Here is a 19,756-nt window from a genome sequence, read left to right on the forward strand (position 1 = left end):
GAAGGGGAGAGAAGATGCTAGTGGAGAGATGAAAATAAATGTTAACTTTTTTACATGGTGGTCTAGACATGAAGCCAGAGCAACCAGTATTGCTATTGTGTGACTTGTGTCAGCCAATTTCCAAAATTACATGGGTCATGCAACATGCTAATGTCAGCACTCAACATGACCCGACTTTTGAGTTTCATTCTCCCTTTTCTTTTACCCTACAGATGGACCGAATCTTGCTTATGTATCCATTTGGATCTGAATCCAAATCTGATAAGGTGATAGGGCCTAAAGTTTGTAGATTCAGATTCACATTTTGTTATCCTCTATGCTCTTTATGAACTTTTATTTATTTATTTTTTAATTAAAAAAATAAAATACATCAAAATAGGACTAACTAATCGCTTATTAAAACCCACATCCCCTTCAGTTTACCTTAGAACTTTTTCAACCCTAATTGTTAAATAAAGCCATTGTCACCGTCACAGCACCACCACCATCATCAACCTTATCCCATTCGAGTTACTAGCAGGATTCCTGTTCGTCTACTACCCTGCTCAATTTAGAACTGATCATCTGTAAGTAACAAGTATAGTATCTAATTTCGCCTAAAAATCTATATAAATCCAATGGTTCAGGCAAGCGACCAAAATTTTTTAATTTAAAACCCTTTTGGATCAATTTCCAAGTGAAACTACCGAGGCATACTAACAATTAATAGCAAATCCGCAATTCGAGAGTCTTCAGCCTTTCATTATGGGAGATTCATAAATTTAGAAGTTAAATGCAATGCCATCACCATAGGTGTATTGTATTCCTCAAAGAATTCTTTTTCTCAATTCCCATCAACATCTAGGATGGTTCGGCTCTTCAGATGCTGACAAGCACACCAGAGTCCAGTATGAAGTTGACCAGCTCCATAAAACATAAAAGAACAAGAAAGGAAAAAACAAAAAAAATTCTCTTTCAAACATTTCTACAAAATCTAACAAAATCCTACAAGGCTTGCATCTGCAAATTAGTATGTTCACCGTCATTAATGGAGGTTGACGTAGACTCCTGGTTCTCACTGGCATTCATCTCTTGCACCTGAGGAGGGTTGACAATGGTCATAGGCGTGACCATATTATCAGAGAGGCGTTCCTTCATCTCTCGGTGTTCCTGACACAATGCACACCAATGCATGCAGCAATGCACCACACATGGGTCACAGGGAGAGTTCTGCAGACAATGCAATGGGAATTAGCAAATGATAAGTCCAAAATTAGCCATTATATCAAGTGATATCATCTAAAAAATCCCTGACATTCAAATATCCAATTATGCATGTGTGAATGGAACACGACCATAATATTAATGTCATGCATTTTTTGTTGTTTGGCAATCATAATGTAAAACATCCTTTATCATAAAGAAATACCACATGGACCTTTTCATTTGTGTTCATTGAGAATTTCTCATGGAATCATTATCATTATTTCTTTTATGTTTTAGTATTTTTCAACTAAATATTCATAAAATATGGCCATTGCTAACAAAAGTTATTAGTAAAACAAATTAGACACATTATTTTTTTTTAAGTTCTTGGAAATTTTTATATGTTATTCTTATATGGTTTTATTAATGTAACATACTCAATTCAACTCAACTCTGCCTTATGATACAAGAACAAAAGAGTCGATGCTTGAATTTTCTGGTTTTTACATATTTCTGTGCTTACAGACAGTAGGGGTATTTTGGTCATTTTAAGATGTCTGTGGAGGGGGGGTGGGGTCCAGCCTATTTGTTCGATTTTTCTAGTCATAGTTTAGTCGTGTTTAAATTATCAGAGTATTTGGTCAAGTATTTTAAGAGTTATTTAGCTTCTTTAAGTTAGTTCATAAGCGGTAGAAAGTCCATATTTATATGTAAAGTTGCTAAACATTAGTAATGGATATTGAAGCTCTATGCTTGTGTAACTTGTAATGAGTGATTCCTAGTCTTCTCTCCTCACCATCTTTTATCAGTAATATTGGACACCTACAAACTACAAGTTCACCAATTCGGTCTACAACTAAGTCCAATCTAATGTGCTAGTTTCTAATTCTGTCCTTTCTAGTCTTTCCATTCATCCATCTCAGCTAAACTAATTTTATGAACATGCCAGTTCTTGATTCCCAGGAACCTGTTCCAAAATTACTAATCTTATAGTTGTCTTATAAAATTTTTCTTTTAGTCTCATTGGTATATGTACCTCTCCACTTCAACCACCATAAATTGATCCTATAGGCAACTTCCTCTTCAAGGTCTTTGATCCAAGGTACCAGAAGTGCTTGGTTTGAGGCATCTCTTGATCATCAATCTTCATTGCACCACCATCGTTACTACTATTTTTACTAAAACTACAATACGTGTATTCTGTTTTAGTCTGACTTATCTTGAAACCTTCTGATGCTAAATCATTTTTTATCCATGATTCTAAATCATTTTTACATTGTGCTAGCTTTGCACTCAGACCATATTTAATCTTATTAATCAATACTATATCATCAGCAAACTACAATATATTGCAGGACCTCATCCTATAAATGTTTAATTAGTTCATCCATACTGATGCAAAAAGATATGAATTAAGTGCTGTCCCTTGTGCTGTGTTTGGTTTGAAGGAAAAAGTAGGGAAAGGTAGGGAAATGTAGGGAATCCTTTACAAACCTTGTATAGGTTTCCCTACTTTTTCCTTCAAACCAAACATAACCTTGGTGTAAACCCATTGTGATGGCAACTCTCATCTCCCCTTCTGAGTCTTGGCATTGGTTATATATATGCCCAACGATATCAATGTGAATCTCCTCCTTTTCCAAAACCCATCAAATGACTTCTCTAGGGGCCCTATCATAGAAATACCAGACAGAGATCTATCCTTTATTCTCTTAACCTCTCAATCTTTTAAGTAAAAGATAACTTACATGGTTGGTCTCTTTGACATGAACCCAAATTGTTTTTTTTTTTTTATACTTTAGTTTCATATCTTAAATGTTGTTGGATCAGATCATAATCCGGTCCGTTTGCACCCCTATACTCTCATTATCCTAATTTCATGATAATTATTATAACTTTATATAACACCATTTTTTTTCTTATATATAGGAACTGTTGGACTTTTCCTCCACTCATTTTGGCATTCTATTTGTTTTAATAATCATATTGAACTAGTCAGTCAATCATAATAAGCCCACCTGACCATCTTTTTCACCTTCTTGTATAGTTCAACATATGCTTTAATTTTAAATTCACTTATTGATTCCCACGATTCTTTTTTTAGCATTTTTTATATCTCTAACTTCTCTCAATTTTGTATTTGTTTGATAGGCCCCTTTGTTTTAATGGCTTGTTGAACTTTTTCATTCCACCACCAAGTCTGTTTGGATAATTTTCTTTTATCTTTTGATTCTATAAGGACCTCTTTAGCAACTATTTTAATGCAATTCACAATTTGAAATCACATAAATTTCTTCACATATATTCCACTTTCTTTCAAGTTTTAATTTGTCCTTAAATTGCATTAGATTTTATCCCTTTAGATTAGGGCTCCTGTTCTTTTTCCCCTTCTTTGCCCTTCTTTTGATGAAAAAATCTAAAACCATTAACCTATGTTGCAGGGTTAAACTATTAGCTGAGATAACCATCAATATCTATTAAACATTCTGTCCTCTAATCAGAAAATAATCTAATTATTTACATATTAGTTTATTATGCAGCATATTATCTTAAATATATATATATATATATATATATATATATATATATATATATATTTTTTTTCGTTGGAACGATATTGTATTGAAATATAAAAGTGATAAGAAAACTTGACTTCAATAAGTTTTGTCTAAGCAACAAATATCTAATAAGCTATCTCAAAATTACCAGGATAGTCATGATCCTTTGCATGTTTTTTTCTAAAGTGATATGGCATTCTGGCTATAGCATACACATACAGACATGCACACACACCAACTACTACGAAGGAACAACATAAAATGGAAAAAAAAGAGCTTGCAATTTGTAGAAATAGTCTTTGGAAAGGAGAGGCATAAAGTAACTAATACAGAAATTCAGAGTTCAATAGTAGCTTGTTCATTGGGGATCCCAAATGTAATGATATTTTCAAATGATCTTCAAATGACTCATTTGCAGCAGTTTATAAGATCAGATTCTACCTTCACACAAGACTTCAACCTTTAATGTTGTATATCCTGACATAAATCCATGCCCAATAACTAAGTTTTGCATTAATGCATAAGTGGTTTTAATCTTTTAGGTGCTGATGTGCCAAAGATGTATCAGAAACTACCTTTGAATATGTTAGACCAAGGCAGTAATAGCCGCAGTACAAAATACTCAATTAGTCATCCAGAGAATTGGTCCCCTCCAGCAAAAGAATTTGGTCATAAAACCAACTTTCTAGATGAATAGGACCCAGTGATAATTATAGCCGATCATATACTATCTAAAATATGATTTTCCTCCCCATAAAGATACCTAGATGGATAGGCTCAGTTATTATAGATTGGTAAATGAGGAGAATACTCCATGGTTGTGTGTCAAGGGTAAAAAGGTAAAAGTCCAATGTGCAATAAAATACTCCAAATTTGTATGTGTCTGCTTATTTCCAAGTGTATATGCTAGTAAATCAAGTGCAAGTTGAGTGATATATATGTAAAGAAATCAAGTTCACCTTGAGATGATATTTCTTCTGCAGTGATTGTCGAAAGAGACCAGTATAGATACCACACATCCACCAAGTAAACATCAAACCTTCACAGATGAGAAACGATGTACTTGGATCAATACCATGGAAGATTGACGTTGCTGCTGCTAGTGCAATGCCACCTTCAACGAATATAGCATGACAAATGCATGGGTTGGTCCAAGGAATATCTTCTTTCAAGTTTTCAACATTATGGCCAAACAACACACATGGACAAAACAGTCCAGTCCAACCTGTGGGGAAACAACATAAGGATTTCTTTATACTAATTAGCATCCACATAAAAAGTACCAAAATTTATTATAGATGTGAGGAGGGAAGTTTTCCACTATACCTAATACAGAAGAAACATATTTATTATGGCTTGTAGGAGAAAATTGATATTTATTTTGAAAGGTAATGGTCAGTTTATGGATTAACACATTACACCCGCTTCTTTGACAAATATATCTGTTCCTTCTAAAACTACAAAAGCTGATTGTTGGTCCTGAATGCCAATAAGCATAAATTAAAAAAAAAAGCTGTGGTTAAGCACATGCAAGAACATGAATAGCTGGAGTTTGTATTCATCTATTTGCAATGATGAATCTGAATTGGCAGGGCTATGCCCCTGCAGATATAGGCCCTAAAGGTGTTCTTTAGATTTCAACTTCATCCCAAGTTTCACAAGTCAAAATTTCTCAATAAGATGGAAAAGATATGAGCATATTAGCAGGTATAGGCAATAAATAATTTATGTAAGCCTCTATGTTTTGCTCCTTTCCACAGCAGGCATTTCATAATATAAACATTTTTTCAGGGACCAGCTGACCAGTAACAAGATCAAAAGCATGAATTAATTGTACAAATGAAAAATAAGTGACAATAGTACAGAACCATTTTCCCATACTATGGGTGAAAGACCAAAAAATCTTTTTGACTTGATTTTTGTCCTGATCTTTTTTCCCCTTTTCTTGATAAGTTTTTCTTTTCTTCTTGGGTAAATTACAGATTAGTACCCTGTAATTTGAGGGTAGTGGCAATTACCCCCTGAACTTTCATTTGCGACAAAGATCCCCTGAACTATTAGATTCCAACAAAGACCCCCTTCTGTTATCATTCTCTCAGTTAACCAAAAAGGTTCCCTGTGATTCTTTAAACTTTTCTAAATCCTTATCCTTTTTCCCAACAATTTTCTAAAACAGGTGTTGGGGTTCAGTTCAGCAATTTTTTTTTTTAATTTCCATTTGTTACAGGTTTAGTTGATATTAATTGCATTCTGTGTTTGTTGCACTCCAGGTTTTCATAGAAGTTTATTGGTATTCATTTGTTGCAATTTCCACTTTATAGAGGTTTCTCAAGTGGGTAGTTTGGTAAATTAACTTTTTCTGTCACTCAACTTAAGAGAGAGGGGGGTCTTTGTTGTAATCTGAAAGGTCAGGGGGTCTTTGTCACAAATGAAAGTTCAGGGGGTAATTGACACTATCCCTAAAGTACAGGGTAGTAATCTGTAATTTACCCTTTCTTCTTTTTGGTAGTAAAGATAAAATTCATTGAGAGAAGATGAAGAAAAAAGTTCCCCTAAATAATATTAATAGAGAAGAAAGAATGGCAAAGTATGAAGCACATGGATAACACCCTGATGTTTTCTATGATGACTTCTCTGAATAGTGATAAAATTGTTGTTATTGATAAAGATTGTGATTATGAACCATGCCATCAAGAGTGTGATCTTTGAACTCCTATCTCATGGGCATCTAATCATTCTAGTGCTAATGGTATCAATCAAAGTATCATAGATCTCCTTATTTCAAAAGTCTCTAGCATGCACTGCATTCCCTCCTAACTACACCAAAGAATAGTTTCCATAGGATGCCTCACATAATCTTATGTCTTAACAAAGAATTATCATCATAAGATGCAATTATACATGCTTCACCATAAGAATGACAGAATATCTATTTCATTTTCTAGTGTATATTATGATTCATATAATTAAGTAGGGTGGATGCAGTGGGAAGGCACCCATCAAATTAAGAAGGAAAATTTTATATTATGACTATAAGGTCCACAATTTTACCATTGGATTTGACAGATAATAGTAGGGGAAGCTAAGATGCCAAAATATATATGTTAACATAGTATAGATGTGGGTAAGGGGATACGACTCTAACATTGAGAAGAAATTGAGCTGGAAAAGTGGTAGAAGAAGATGTTCAATTTAGTAAAATTTTGGATCTTTTCTTTCTGATTGGGAAAGAATTTGCTAGGAAAACATTTTTGGAGTTGGAGGGAGGTAAGGAAGATAAGGGTTGCAGATCTCAGAGGTGGAGACGGAAGTAATGGGTAAAAGGACTTGTTAGAGTAGGGGGAGATAAGGGGTTTCGAAGGGACGTATAAAGGTTTTGCTTGTTGGCGTGGGTGAAATAGGAAATTTCCATGTCTGAAGATTTGGATAAGCATTCAAGAAGACTATTCAGATCTGATTTATTATGTTCAAATTTGTTTTGTATAGGGTGCCTTTGGAGGTTTATTTAGATGTTTTGGGTGTGGCAGGTTGTCCCAATTGGTATCATTTATTGCTTTATTTATGTTTTTGTCTTTTTAAGGTGATTTCTCATCACCTGGCAATATATGGAGCCTTTTTAATTTTAATATGTTTTCTTTTTTATTTATTACCAAAAAAGAGGATGTGACTCAATTTCTTGAGATCTAGGGCATAAATACAATAACAGTTATCCCATTTAATGTTCTGATGTTGTGCTTCTATATTGCTTGGTGCAATGGTAAAATCTTGGGCTGACAAATGTGAGAATGTTGGTTTGAGTCTGAGGGCAGCCATTTTGTGTGAAAAAAATGCCAAAGATTAGGACTGTACCCAATCTACCCTTCCCAAGACCCCAGATAGCTGCGACCAACATTAAGTAATGGTTTTTATACTGTGCCTCTATATTTAATTTTCTAAGATAAGGTGTTGTTTGATAACCACAGAAATAAGCACTGAAAGCTGAGTGCAGAAAATATTACAAATTTAAAAGAGTCCCCTTCAGCATTTCAGTAACTCTTGACCTACTTATTTGTGGAACCTACTTAAGCTTGAAATCTTTTTTACATTCAGCTTCAACACCTATTTCAGCAGTTACCAAAATCCAACTAGCATTCCTCATTACTTATCTTTTGTCAAAGTTAATTGAACTTCTAGCATCTAAAAATATATCATACATTATTTGTTAAAATTTACCATTTAAATTTTCAATAAGTATTCATAACAAGTATGCTCTAGAAGTCCCCAAGCAAGTATTCTGTGTTGTATCAGGTATTTATTGTGTCCAATACAAGTACTCTAATCATGTAATACTGTTTGGGTAGCATAAAGAGGTGTGAGAAAATTGCGTGTACATGTTAAAGTGATACCAGGGAAGAAACAATTTATTGTATATAGAGAAAGCTGGGTACTTTTAAGGTAAACTTTGATTATTGTGTCATGAATCCATTGGCATAGGTTGAGTTCTAAAGATGAGTTCAGTGAAGCTATTAAGGCTTTCTGAAGTCCTTTGATTACTGAAACTCTATTCAGTAACTCAAAGTCTCTAAGCATGAAGTTTCAACGGTGGAAAGAGACTTGTCAAAAGCTAATCCTTGGTGATCAAGTGACCAAGGAAGATTCTGTTATATGGGATTGGATAATAATGTTGACCAAATGCAGGAACCTCTGTGAAACAAACTTTAACATGTACATGCAATAGATCAACATTGCTAGCCAAACCCATATAACAGAATCTTCCTTAAGGAATTAAGTTGGCTAGCCAACCTCAAAATGAGCCTCCTTAAACATAGGTAATTAAGTTATTTTTTCCAATAGATTAGAGAATTAAATTAGGCTGTATCTGAGGGGCAGGGGCAAAAAAATGGAATTGTTTGCCCCAATTCCACAAGATTCTGAATGCCACTGTTCTGTCTACTTCTATGGTGGTGTGGAATTCAGAAACTAGCGAGTTTTAAACCTATGCTGTGTTCTTGAAGATTCCAAAGTTCCAAGAGGGGCCATTCATTTCAGTTCTGTGGAATTGGAACAACAATAGAGTACATTTCAATCCAATCCAGTTATTCAAACAGTGATTTACAAAATCTTTCATATTATTTTCTTTGTTCAATACATACCATTTGTTTTATAGGCAACAACAATGAAGACATTTAGTTCAATAGGGGAGAACAAAATAACATATAGGGAGGATGTGGAAGTCATGAAAACCACACAGCCAAATTACAAAGGAAAATGTGCTATAACACAAGAATCCCTTTAAAATTACCCTTCACTATACTATAACTATGCTTTCATCTTTATCATCTAGGCTTTCTATGAGTTATCTTGGTGATAAAATGCACCAAAAACAGGTCTCTATACTATAACTGTGCCTTCACTATACAGGTAAATGCCTGAAACAGGAAACGCATGATTTCCTATTTAATCATAAACAGTAATATTTAATATTTAAGTTCAAAGCATAAAAAAGTAGTTGTGGCTTTGGTTGTAATCCACATAAAACTATTTCAGAAAACATCCTTACAACTATCCATATCTTCAGCACAGCCAAAAATCCCAGTTGTCCAAGCTTCATCAGCTGGGGGCTCATAGCTTTCAGGAAGGGGCTGACCACACTCACTGCATCTATGAACAGTCAACTGCATAATAAAACATATGATCATGGTCACATTAAAAGTTCAAGAATTTTTGCCCAAGCCCAAACAATTTGAAACATCACTTTAACCTTCTGGTTTGGTGGAGGAATCACAAATGTTGATGTCAAACCTAAGGACAAGAACCTATTTTTGCATGGGCTCTCCAAAATGGATGATGTGTCCACATTAGACACACATCGAATTCTAGTACTCCACAGATTCTTGAGGGACACCTCTTTGTAACATTTTCCTTTTTGTCCTAACTTATTTGAGATAAATTAACAGCTAATGTACATTATGAATTCCATTTCTCCTATAAAACAACATTAAGTAGCAAAAATAATCTCTTGTCCTATGAATAAAGGTGCACAGTTAGAATTCAAAAACATGCCAAATAGAACTCCTATTTGTCGAAAATTAAAAAAAAAAAAACTTGATTTAAGGAAAAATAAGGGAACAATATTCATGCAACTTGAGATGATCGGTGTCCTGATATAATACCTATGTAAAAGGCAACATTACTAATTCAGTATCAGATTCTGAAGATAAAACATTGAAAATCTGGACAATATAAGTTCCATATGAAATTATATGGATTTGAAGATGCATGACCACATTCTCACAGATAATTCACAAAATGATGAGTTGGTAAAAAATATATACGTACTTAAAGCTGTATTACTATGATGATTGGACTCTAAAATCTATATTGCGCTACAAGAAGGGAGAATGTGATTCAAGATTTGCATTTGGTGTATCATGTTTAAGACGTTATCATTTTGGGTCATTAATGTAAGAGTTCAGCTCAACTAAGCCTTATCATAACTATATGATATGGGTTGGCTACATGAATCCTCTTCTGTCATTTTGCCCAATTCAATGGCTAAAGCTGTAGTACTATGTTGGGAACCCAAACTCTTATGAACATGGGTTCTGAATTATCATTAATGTAGGAAAACTAATTTGAATGGTAAAGAATAATATGTTTTAATTAGCACCTATTTAAGTCTCCTAATCTTCCATTACTGTTATTACTTAAAAGTTCTTTATAGTTTTCATTGTTTTAAATTTGGAAAGTAATGAGCAAAGAATAAAGAACACATCTTCATTATCACCAATTCTAATCGTTGTAAACTTCTACTAGTTGTTGCAAATAAAAGTTCTTCATAGATTTCTGAATATTCTCCATCTGTCCTTCTTTAATGTTTCCAATCTTTCACCAATTTCCCCATATTTCCCATTATTTCAGAAATGTCGTCAATAGTTCTCCAAATATACTCATTTCCACTGGGTGTGATACTTTGAGCCTTGCATCTACCTGCATTCAATTGTGGAACTACAATAGATGAACCAAATAAACCATGTAAATTTAGTTAAACCCAGAAGGCCACATGAAATGAAAGCATATTCATAATTTGATATGTTCGTTTGTCTTAAATGGAAAACGTGATTGTTATAAAAACAAAAATGATAAACATTCCTAGAAAACATGAAAGATCTCATTACAATTTACTACTAATATTTCAGAAGTGCATTCAACAACATTCAAACGCTAACAAGGAAAGCTCCATTACGATCCGTCAAAAAAATACGACAACCTTTCTATTAACTGTTTCGAACCAGCACTAACGTTGAAAATTGCAATTACATCAATCGGTCAACATTGAAAATCAAATAACAACAAATTCTTGATAACCTCATGGATCAAAAATCAAATCACAAACTTTCCATTAAAAAAAACAGAACAAATCAGACCTGAGGAACCTGAACAGGCTGGTTAAGCTCCCCGGGCGTAATCTCCTGCAAGTCCACTTGATCCTTCGTAAGCTTCACGTAACGAGATTGTGTACTCCCCTCCGCCATCTGATCCAACAGTATAACCACAAACAAAAATACTCAAGGTTCCCCTGAATGAAACTTAGAATCCTATTTGAACTCCAAATTCAACTCGGGAACTACAAACCATATCAATCTTCCTGGAATTTAAGATTCCAAATTCAGAATTCGCATCCAAATACGTCAATAAGCGCCTATTTCCGGCTTTATTTCTCAATATGAATGATACTCTGCAACGCGTTGACGAATCAAATCTACAAAACTTGCCCAGAGCCCAAACCTTCAAATTTGGCAATGTCGTTTACCAGTACTGGTCGTTGAAAGAAAATCACCGCCAAATTTAACGGAGCTCCGACATCTTTAACAAGCGAACATTGCCTCCAAATAAATTACTCGAAACGCCAGTTTCAGATGACGAGTTTATGTGCGACGACGTTGTGCCGACTGCTACACATCCGGGATCCATGAAATTTCGGGTACGTTTCTGGTTGAGAGTCCGCATCTCTCGACGTGCGACTAGAATATCAATAAACTACTCAGGTTAGGAAAAACCTTTCATCCGGAGGATTGATATAATGGATATTTGCATTGGAATTTGGAAGTATCTGCATACTGCATTGGTTGTCCTGCCAGTGGAGACTCAAACACCGGATGATCATGATCAATCTCTCAGATTAAAGATTCCAATCAAACAGTTTTACCATGAGGAGGACTGAGGACAGCTATACTGTAAGCCTTAGGTTGTCCCTCCGTGGGCCTAAAGAGATATGGGCCGTGTTGGGCTGTGGTGTTTTATCCAGAATAGTTGGTTTCTCTCTGATCTCATAAACAATAAACACCGAATGAGTGAGTAATACTAATACCAAATAAAGAAAATGGCCTTGTATTTGAAGTGTGGGTCACACAGACGGGAACCGCATGTGAATGGCCTCGACGTCTACCAGGAGGTGAGTAAAAAAGGAAGGGGTAAACTTGTCGTTTGCGGTGTTATAATGAATTGTCAATGATTGGCCATAGGTAATAGTGTGATTGGGACTAATGCCCATTGCGAGTGGGCCTCCTTAACCAGTTATTTCATGTTTTGAATTGGCTGGCCCAGTAAAAGGCCAAATTCTCTTGTTTGAACTTTGAACTCGTAGAATAGAATGGTAACTTTAAAGCCCACGAGATCCTTAACCAAACTCAAAACTATTTTGGGGTGGAGCTTGGGCCAAGCTGTGTAGAGAGTGTGTCAGAAATATGGAATGGGCTCGAGCCCAAGTCCAAATTCAACATAATTGAAATTCTTCAATCAAGCAACCAATTTCTGGCACTGCTTAGTGCTTACAGTGAATGAAAATAGCACCATTTCTAGTTGGAGCCGCTGAAGGTGTGTCCGTCGGAGTCGTTTGGACGCTTTTAGGTAGGAGATTGGCAGAGTTGGAATTTCGTCGGTGGTTGAAGGAGCCAATGGAGAAAGGTTGTTTGGAAATGAATAGGGGATTGAGAAAAGGGTTCAATCTATGGTACTCGAAAAACTTAGGCCCCGTTTGGTTAATAAGAATGGGAGTCCAGAATTGGAGTCGGAATGGATTATTCTGATTTTAACTATTTGGGAATGAAATCTCATTCCTTCTGATTCCAATTCTCATTCCCATTCCTATCTGAACCCAACAGACTATGGGAATAGATCATTCCGATCCCGATTCCAAAGAATTTCGATTCCGATTCCGACTGTAAACCAAACACCCTTTAGTTTAGAAAGAGTAAAAGTACAAATATGTTGATACGAAGCAATAAAGGAGACAAGAGAAAATAATATTTCTTCATTTTTCTACTTCAACCAGGTTACAACCCTTATTTATAATAGGGCAGGGATACAAGGTCAGCTAGTTTAAGTTAGAATACAAGGAGGATAGGTACACTAACTTTCGATAGGATTGTCTCTCCTAGAATTAAGGAGATAACATTATCTCTCCTTAATTCTAGGATACTAATGTCGATAGAGTACTAACATCCCCCCTCAAACTCAAGATGGTAATGTGTTAGTCATCTGGAGTTTGCCAACTAGAGCACGGAAGTGAAGAGGAGAGTGAGCTTTGGTAAATATATCGACAGACTGATCCTGGGAAGAGACAGGAACAAGACGAATAGTACCCTCGAGCACATGATGACGAATAAAGTGACAATCAGTCTCAATATGCTTAGTGTGCTCATGGAAGACATCATTGTGGGCAATCTGTATGGCGCTACGATTGTCACAGTAAAGTGAGGTTTCAGCTGAATGAGTAAGTCCCATGTCATGGAGTAACCATCGTAACCATAACAACTCGGAGGTAGTGTCAGCAAGAGCTCGATATTCAGCTTCAGTATTAGAACGAGAGACAACCATATGCTTCTTACTACGCCAAGATATAAGAGAATCTCCAAGAAAGAAGCAATAACCAATAGTGGAGCGTCTATCAGTAGGATCACCAGCCCAATCAGCATCAGAGTATGCAATCAACTGAAGAGAGGAAGAGCTGGAGTAGTGAAGTCCATGAAATAAAGTGCCCTTGACATAACAGAGGATACAAAGCACAACAGCATAATGAGTAGTGAGGGGCAGACATGAACTGGCTTACAATATGAACAGCATACGCAATATCAGGACGAGTAACAGTAAGATATACAAGACTGCCAACTAGTTGCCGATATAAGGTGTAGTCACTAAGAGGAGTACCATCAGTGGCTGAAAAATGGGCATTAGGCTCAATCGGAGTGTGAACAGTCTTAGTATCAGTGAGTCCTACACGAGAAATAAGATCAGTAGCATACTTGTCCTGAGACAAATAATATCCTGATTGGTCGGAGGAGACCTCAACGCCTAGGAAATAAGTGAGGTGACCAAGATCTTTCATTTCAAACTGTTTGCTAAGAAAAGTCTTAAGAGCGGAAATGCCTTGCAAATCATCGCCAGTAATGATCATGTCATCCACATAAAGGAGGAGAAGTACACAACCCTGAGAGCTCTTACGGATGAACAAGGCATGATCATAGGTGCTAGATTTAAAACCAAACTGACAAACAGTAGAGCTAAATTTGGAGAACCATGCTCGAGGTGCCTACTTAAGTCCATATAGAGCCTTACGAAGACGACAAACCTGATTAGGGAGATGATCATAACCAGGAGGGGGCTGCATATAAATCTCTTCAGAAAGATCGCCATTGAGGAAAGCATTCTTAACATCCATCTGAAATAGCTGCCAGTGCTTAGCTGTAGCAATTGCAATAAGACTGCGAACAGAGGTGAGACGGGCAATCGGGGCAAAAGTCTCTTCATAATCAATGCCATACTCCTGTGTGAACTCTTTAGCTACCAATCTAGCTTTATACCTCTCAACGGAACCATCTGCCTGGGTCTTGATTTTGTAGACCCATTTACAACCAATCACGAATTTATCTGGAGGCAGGTCAACTAAGTCCGAAGTGTGAGTGCTTGTAAGAGCTTGAATTTCGTCTGCCATTGCTTTCTGCCATAGAGGGTCAGTACTAGCCTCGCGATAGGTGCAAGGCTCGTATAAAGATACAATGGTAGAATAACAATGAAAATCATGAAGAAGAACAGAAGGTTTAGTGACCCTACTAGAACGACGGAGTGGAGCATCAAAACGGTTAGAGTCAAACTCGTCAGGAGCAATCAAGGGCTCAGAAGAGGGTAGGGTTGGAGGATCCACAGCCAAGGTAGATGCAGTCGGAGAGGTTGCAGGTTGTGCAGTACTGTTAGAGCTATCAGAGGAAGAAGTAGTCGAACCTGTAGGCAAATCATCAGGAAAAAGGGAGATGGTAGGATCAGTAAAGAAATGTGAAGGTGTCGTGGTAACTCGAAATGGGGAGAGACTTGAGAACATTTTGTGTTTCCAAAATGTAACATGACGAGATATGCGAAGTCGTTGGGAAAGAGGATCCCAACACCGATATCCTTTATGTTCAATACCATACCCGAGAAAACAAAATAAACGTGCTTTTGGTTTCAATTTGGTACGTTCATGAGGTTGTAATAAAACAAAACAAGCACAACCAAACACACGAAGAGATTGGTAATCAGGGCAATGGCCATACAAACGTTCATAAGGAGAAATGTTACCAATAACAAGAGAGAGAATGCGGTTGATGGTATAAACCGCAGTGAGGGCTGCTTCCCCCCAAAATCGTTCAGGACAAGAGGAAGAGATTAAAAGAGCTTGAACAGTATCGATAATATGCCTATGTTTTCGTTTTGCACATCTATTTTGTTGAGAGGTACCAGGACAAGATCTATGAATGATAGTCCCATTTTGTGAAAGAAATTGGATAAGGGTAGAATCTCGATATTCCATGGCATTATCTGTGCGAAAAATTTTGATAATAGAGGAAAACTGAGTTTTAATCATAGTGGCAAATTGAATATAAATCGTAAGTAGTTCAGATTTATTGTGCATGAGATAAATCCATGTATATCGAGAGAAGTTACCAATGAAAATCACAAAATAACGCAAACCACCCATAGTATTATGAGGCGAAGGTCCCCAAATATCAGAATGAATAAGATCAAAAGGTGCAGAAGAAACGAAATCACTTGTATTAAAAGGCAAAGCATGATGTTTTGAAAGAGGACATGAAACACAATCAAAGTGGGTTGTTTTAACAGGACCCAAACACCCATTAGAAATTAAAGATCCTAACCTAGAGGTAGAAATGTGACCAAGACGAACATGCCAGATACTAGAAGTGACAACAACAGCAAGGGATGGTAATTGGAGAGATGGTAGCTCAAACAGTCTCCAAACCTTACGGCCTGTCCCAATGATCTTCCCTATCCATGGATCCTACACAATACAACCACGACTTGAGAAATGTATTTCAAAACCAAGTTCGTATAATTGTCCAACAGATATAAGATTTAGAGATAATTAAGGTACCAAAAAGGTGTTAGGAAGTGATAAACGAGGTGTTGAAATAGTTCCTACACTTTTGACAATTAAGGTGGAACTATCAGCAGTATGAACAATTGGTGCAATAGAAGGTTGTGACTTGGAAGTAAAGAGGGATGAATTGAATGTCATATGATTGCAACAGGCAGAATCAAAATACCATGATGAGGTAGTACCTGGAGTGACGGACAAGACTGAATTGGAAGTCATACCAGAAGCAGGTTGGAGCTGGTGAAGAAGGGCTTGGAGTTCTCGAAGAGAAAATTTTGGAGAGGTGTTATTAGAAGAATCCCCTGTGGCAGCAGCTGCAGTAGAACTTGAAGCCTGAGAACCCACGGACAAGTACTTTTGTCTAGACGCCTTTTTGGTTTGCAATCGGTGGCACTCAGAGATAGTATGACCAGTCTTTTTGCAGTAATTGTAGAAAGTCCGTTTTGAAAATTTAAAGGAAGTTGAAGAAGCAGCAGACATACCCAGAGTAGCAAAAACGGCATCAGTAGATAATAAGTATTGCTCATCTCGATGTGTTTTTAGTCGGGTTTCTTCATTGAGCAAATATTTGATTACAATGTCAAGGGAAGGCAATGGGCTACGATGAAATAGAGTACCATTAACAGGTTCATACTCATCCCTGAGAGTCATCAGAAGATGCCAAACACGTTGGCGATCGCGAAGCTTAGAATAAGTAGTGGCTGCAGAGGTACTATCCCATTTAGGTTCACACTATGCTAACTGATCCCAAAGAAATTGTAATTCAGAGACATAACTATGAATTGTTTGTTCAGGTTGCTGTTTCATACGGTGAAGATGCCTATAGAGCTGAAACTGATGTACGTCATCAGAAATAGAATAACGAGCTTGTAAGAAATCCCACACCTCTTTAGGAGAGTTATATATGCGAAATTCCAACTTGATGCTTGCAATACAAGTATTGCAAAACCATGTCAATATTTGATGATTTTTTTCGCCCCATCTTTCTACGCGTTCAGCAAACTTATCTTCTGTTTCATCAACAACTTTAGTAGGTTTGGGAATCTCACCAGTCACATATCGCCATAGAAGTCGTCCCTTGAGAAAACTGCACATCTCTTGGGACCATAAATCAAAATTTGAGCAATCAAAGATAACGGTGATAGGATGAGAAATATATTGAGCAACTTCAGATGAATCCATGAGGAGAGACACAAAACTTTGCAGCAACACGAATCAGGGAAAACCTAATACTAACAAGCTTTTGCAGAGAGGAGCTCTGAATCTGGAGGAGAAAATCTTTCCTCAGTTGCAAAGAAAAATTGCAAGGAAAAGCTTTTACGTGCACACCAATGTCCAGAGGAGGGAACACTTCCTTAGAATTTCGACTCTGCGTTCAGTCTATGAGGCTCTCCCTGTCAACGTCAAAGAGAATTCCAGGCTTCCTCGCTACCTTCGGTCGTTCTCTTCAACCGACATCCTCTCCAGTGATTGGATCCTATTGAAGCCGAACACCATCCCAAGCCTCAGCTAGTATGGGTCTTCGGCATTGAGACTGGAATATCGGGAAAAAACCGTTCAACGAGTTGAGAGCTGGTAAGGCTTGCGGCAGCTGTCAGCTATAGCCTATAGAGTAACATATCAGAATAGAGATTGACAACTGCAAACCAGATGGATTGGCAAGGACAAAAGCTCTCGGAACAGTTGATGCAGATCTTGCTCGTCTTGTTTGCCACGATGGCTTTTGTCACTGGTTACCTCATGGGCTCATTCCAGATTATGTTGTTCATTTATGCAGCTGGAGTCATCCTAACCACTTTGATTACGGAGGGCTGTCAGTTGAAAAAAGTTAGCAGGCTGGGATTTCTGTGGGAACACGTCCTGAGAAATGAAATCGAGATCCCTGACTACATGTATCATCACGACGAGGAGCTGGAGTACTGTCCGATGATGGATTACGGGTTGGAGAGTGATCACCTGAGACAATACAGCGTATCGACGATTGATTCTCTGGTTTCTATGAGCTCTGATACCATGATACGAAGCAATAAAGAAGACAAGAGAAAATAATATTTGTTCGTTTTTCTACTTCAACCAGGTTACAGCCCTTATTTATAATAGGGCAGGGATACAAGATCGGCTAGTTTGAATTAGAATACAAGGAGGATAGGTACACCAACCTTCGATATGACTGTCTCTCCTAGAATTAAGGACTTAATTCTAGGATACTAATGTCGATAGAGTACTAACATATGTATAGCATAAATTTATGCAAAATAATGTAAAATAGGGTAAAAGACTTGACTCCCTTGAAGCTTCTCTTAAATACCGAAACATCTCCAATTAAAAAAAAAAAAATTAAACTAAGATCCCTCATTGAATGACGTCACTGGACAAATACATCCCCTCCATTAGCAATTCATGCAGATTCATTTGTACATAACATTTCAAAACCCAACTTTACCCATCTCTATATTATTTCTTCGTCCCCTTGGAGTATATATTAAGAGTAATATATCCACGAGTTCTTCTTGCGTCTTCCATGACTCAGCATATGTGCCAGTGGTGGCTTTACTCTGAATAAAATAGTTAGCGGATCCTTCAATTTCAAATTCTAATATTTACATTAGGAGTGCTAGTAGCTTGAATGAATTGATTTTATAGAAATAAAGTTGATCATTAGGAATTTCTCATGGTTCCAGCTTCCAAAACCTTTGATTGAAATAGAGTTTTAGGTTGACATAAAGCAAACCATCTTCACACTCATAGAAAGTGTTATATCCAAACTTTTGAGGAGGACCCAAACTTGAACCTAAGATTGGCAATGGTGGAACTAGAAGATTTTGATGATAACATTGGCCATCAAATATCATATCACACTAATTCTTTTGTTCATTTCTCAGGAAATGGACTGGTTGGTGGAACATGGGGCAAGGAAAGGTCAGAGGTCTCTAAACTTAATTCTGGCATAAAAAAACCTTAAAAAATCAAAATAAATAAATACTTGAATTAGAATTATAGTTGGAGGATATGATAGTAATAAAAATGTAAAAACAATCAAAGAAAATAACATGTTATTTCATCAAATACGCCATGATTAAATCAGAAGGTTCTAATTTCTGAACAATAGATTAACATGCCTGGTTTTGAAGTAACAGAGGCCATGACAAAGTTTATAATTCAAAAACGTTTATTTGATTCTGATCTCTCAAAACATCATAGAAGCGTTGATCGAGATAGATGATCTTCTCATTGGGATTTGTAAGCCTTATCTTTCTTTGTTCTATCCCGTAAATTTCCTTAGTAGTTTAAGTCTTGTGCCCTATAAAATACAAAGTTTTACACTTTATGTATTTATATTTGCATTCTTTCCAAATTAAGCCTTAGGCCGTGTTTGATTGCAGTGCAAATTTGTTTGCACTAGTATAAATATATGGGAGTGCAAATGTAAAAAATGCAAATTCTTGTTTAATTTTGTTTTGAGTTTTACTTTATTCTACTTCATGTCTTAAGACTGTGTTTGTAAACGATACAAATGGAGTATAAATTCTGGTTCAGGGTAAATCTGTACTCTGATTCACTTTTGTTTGTGTTTGACAACATTACATTTTTGCATTGACAAATG

General features: G+C 36.5%; 1 protein-coding gene across 1 annotated transcript; it reads right to left on the minus strand.

Moving 5' to 3' along the window:
* Positions 1-760: 760 nt before the first annotated feature.
* Positions 761-11,773, minus strand: LOC148848273 (cell number regulator 6-like). The gene is made up of 5 exons (XM_088951848.1): positions 11,358-11,773; positions 11,150-11,257; positions 9,283-9,397; positions 4,703-4,968; positions 761-1,209 (listed from the first exon to the last, which is right to left on the minus strand). Exons 1-5 carry the CDS (start codon positions 11,358-11,360, stop codon positions 985-987), a joined length of 717 nt encoding a protein of 238 aa, XP_088807974.1. The 5' UTR covers positions 11,361-11,773; the 3' UTR covers positions 761-984.
* Positions 11,774-19,756: the final 7,983 nt, after the last annotated feature.

Source organism: Nelumbo lutea, chromosome 6 (genome assembly GCF_056320005.1).
Source record: "Nelumbo lutea isolate HS-2025 chromosome 6, American lotus-T2T, whole genome shotgun sequence".
NCBI classification, from domain to species: Eukaryota; Viridiplantae; Streptophyta; class Magnoliopsida; order Proteales; family Nelumbonaceae; genus Nelumbo; species Nelumbo lutea.

What these genes read in the sequence shown, in the direction of transcription:
- LOC148848273 (XM_088951848.1), bottom strand. An exon ending in AGCCTGTTCAGGTTCCTCAG is followed by an intron (nt 9,398 to 11,149) that starts GTCTGATTTGTT and finishes TTTATTATGCAG; the next exon opens with TTGACTGTTCATAGATGCAG. An exon ending in TGCTGAAGATATGGATAGTT is followed by an intron (nt 4,969 to 9,282) that starts GTAAGGATGTTT and finishes GTTTCCCCACAG; the next exon opens with GTTGGACTGGACTGTTTTGT.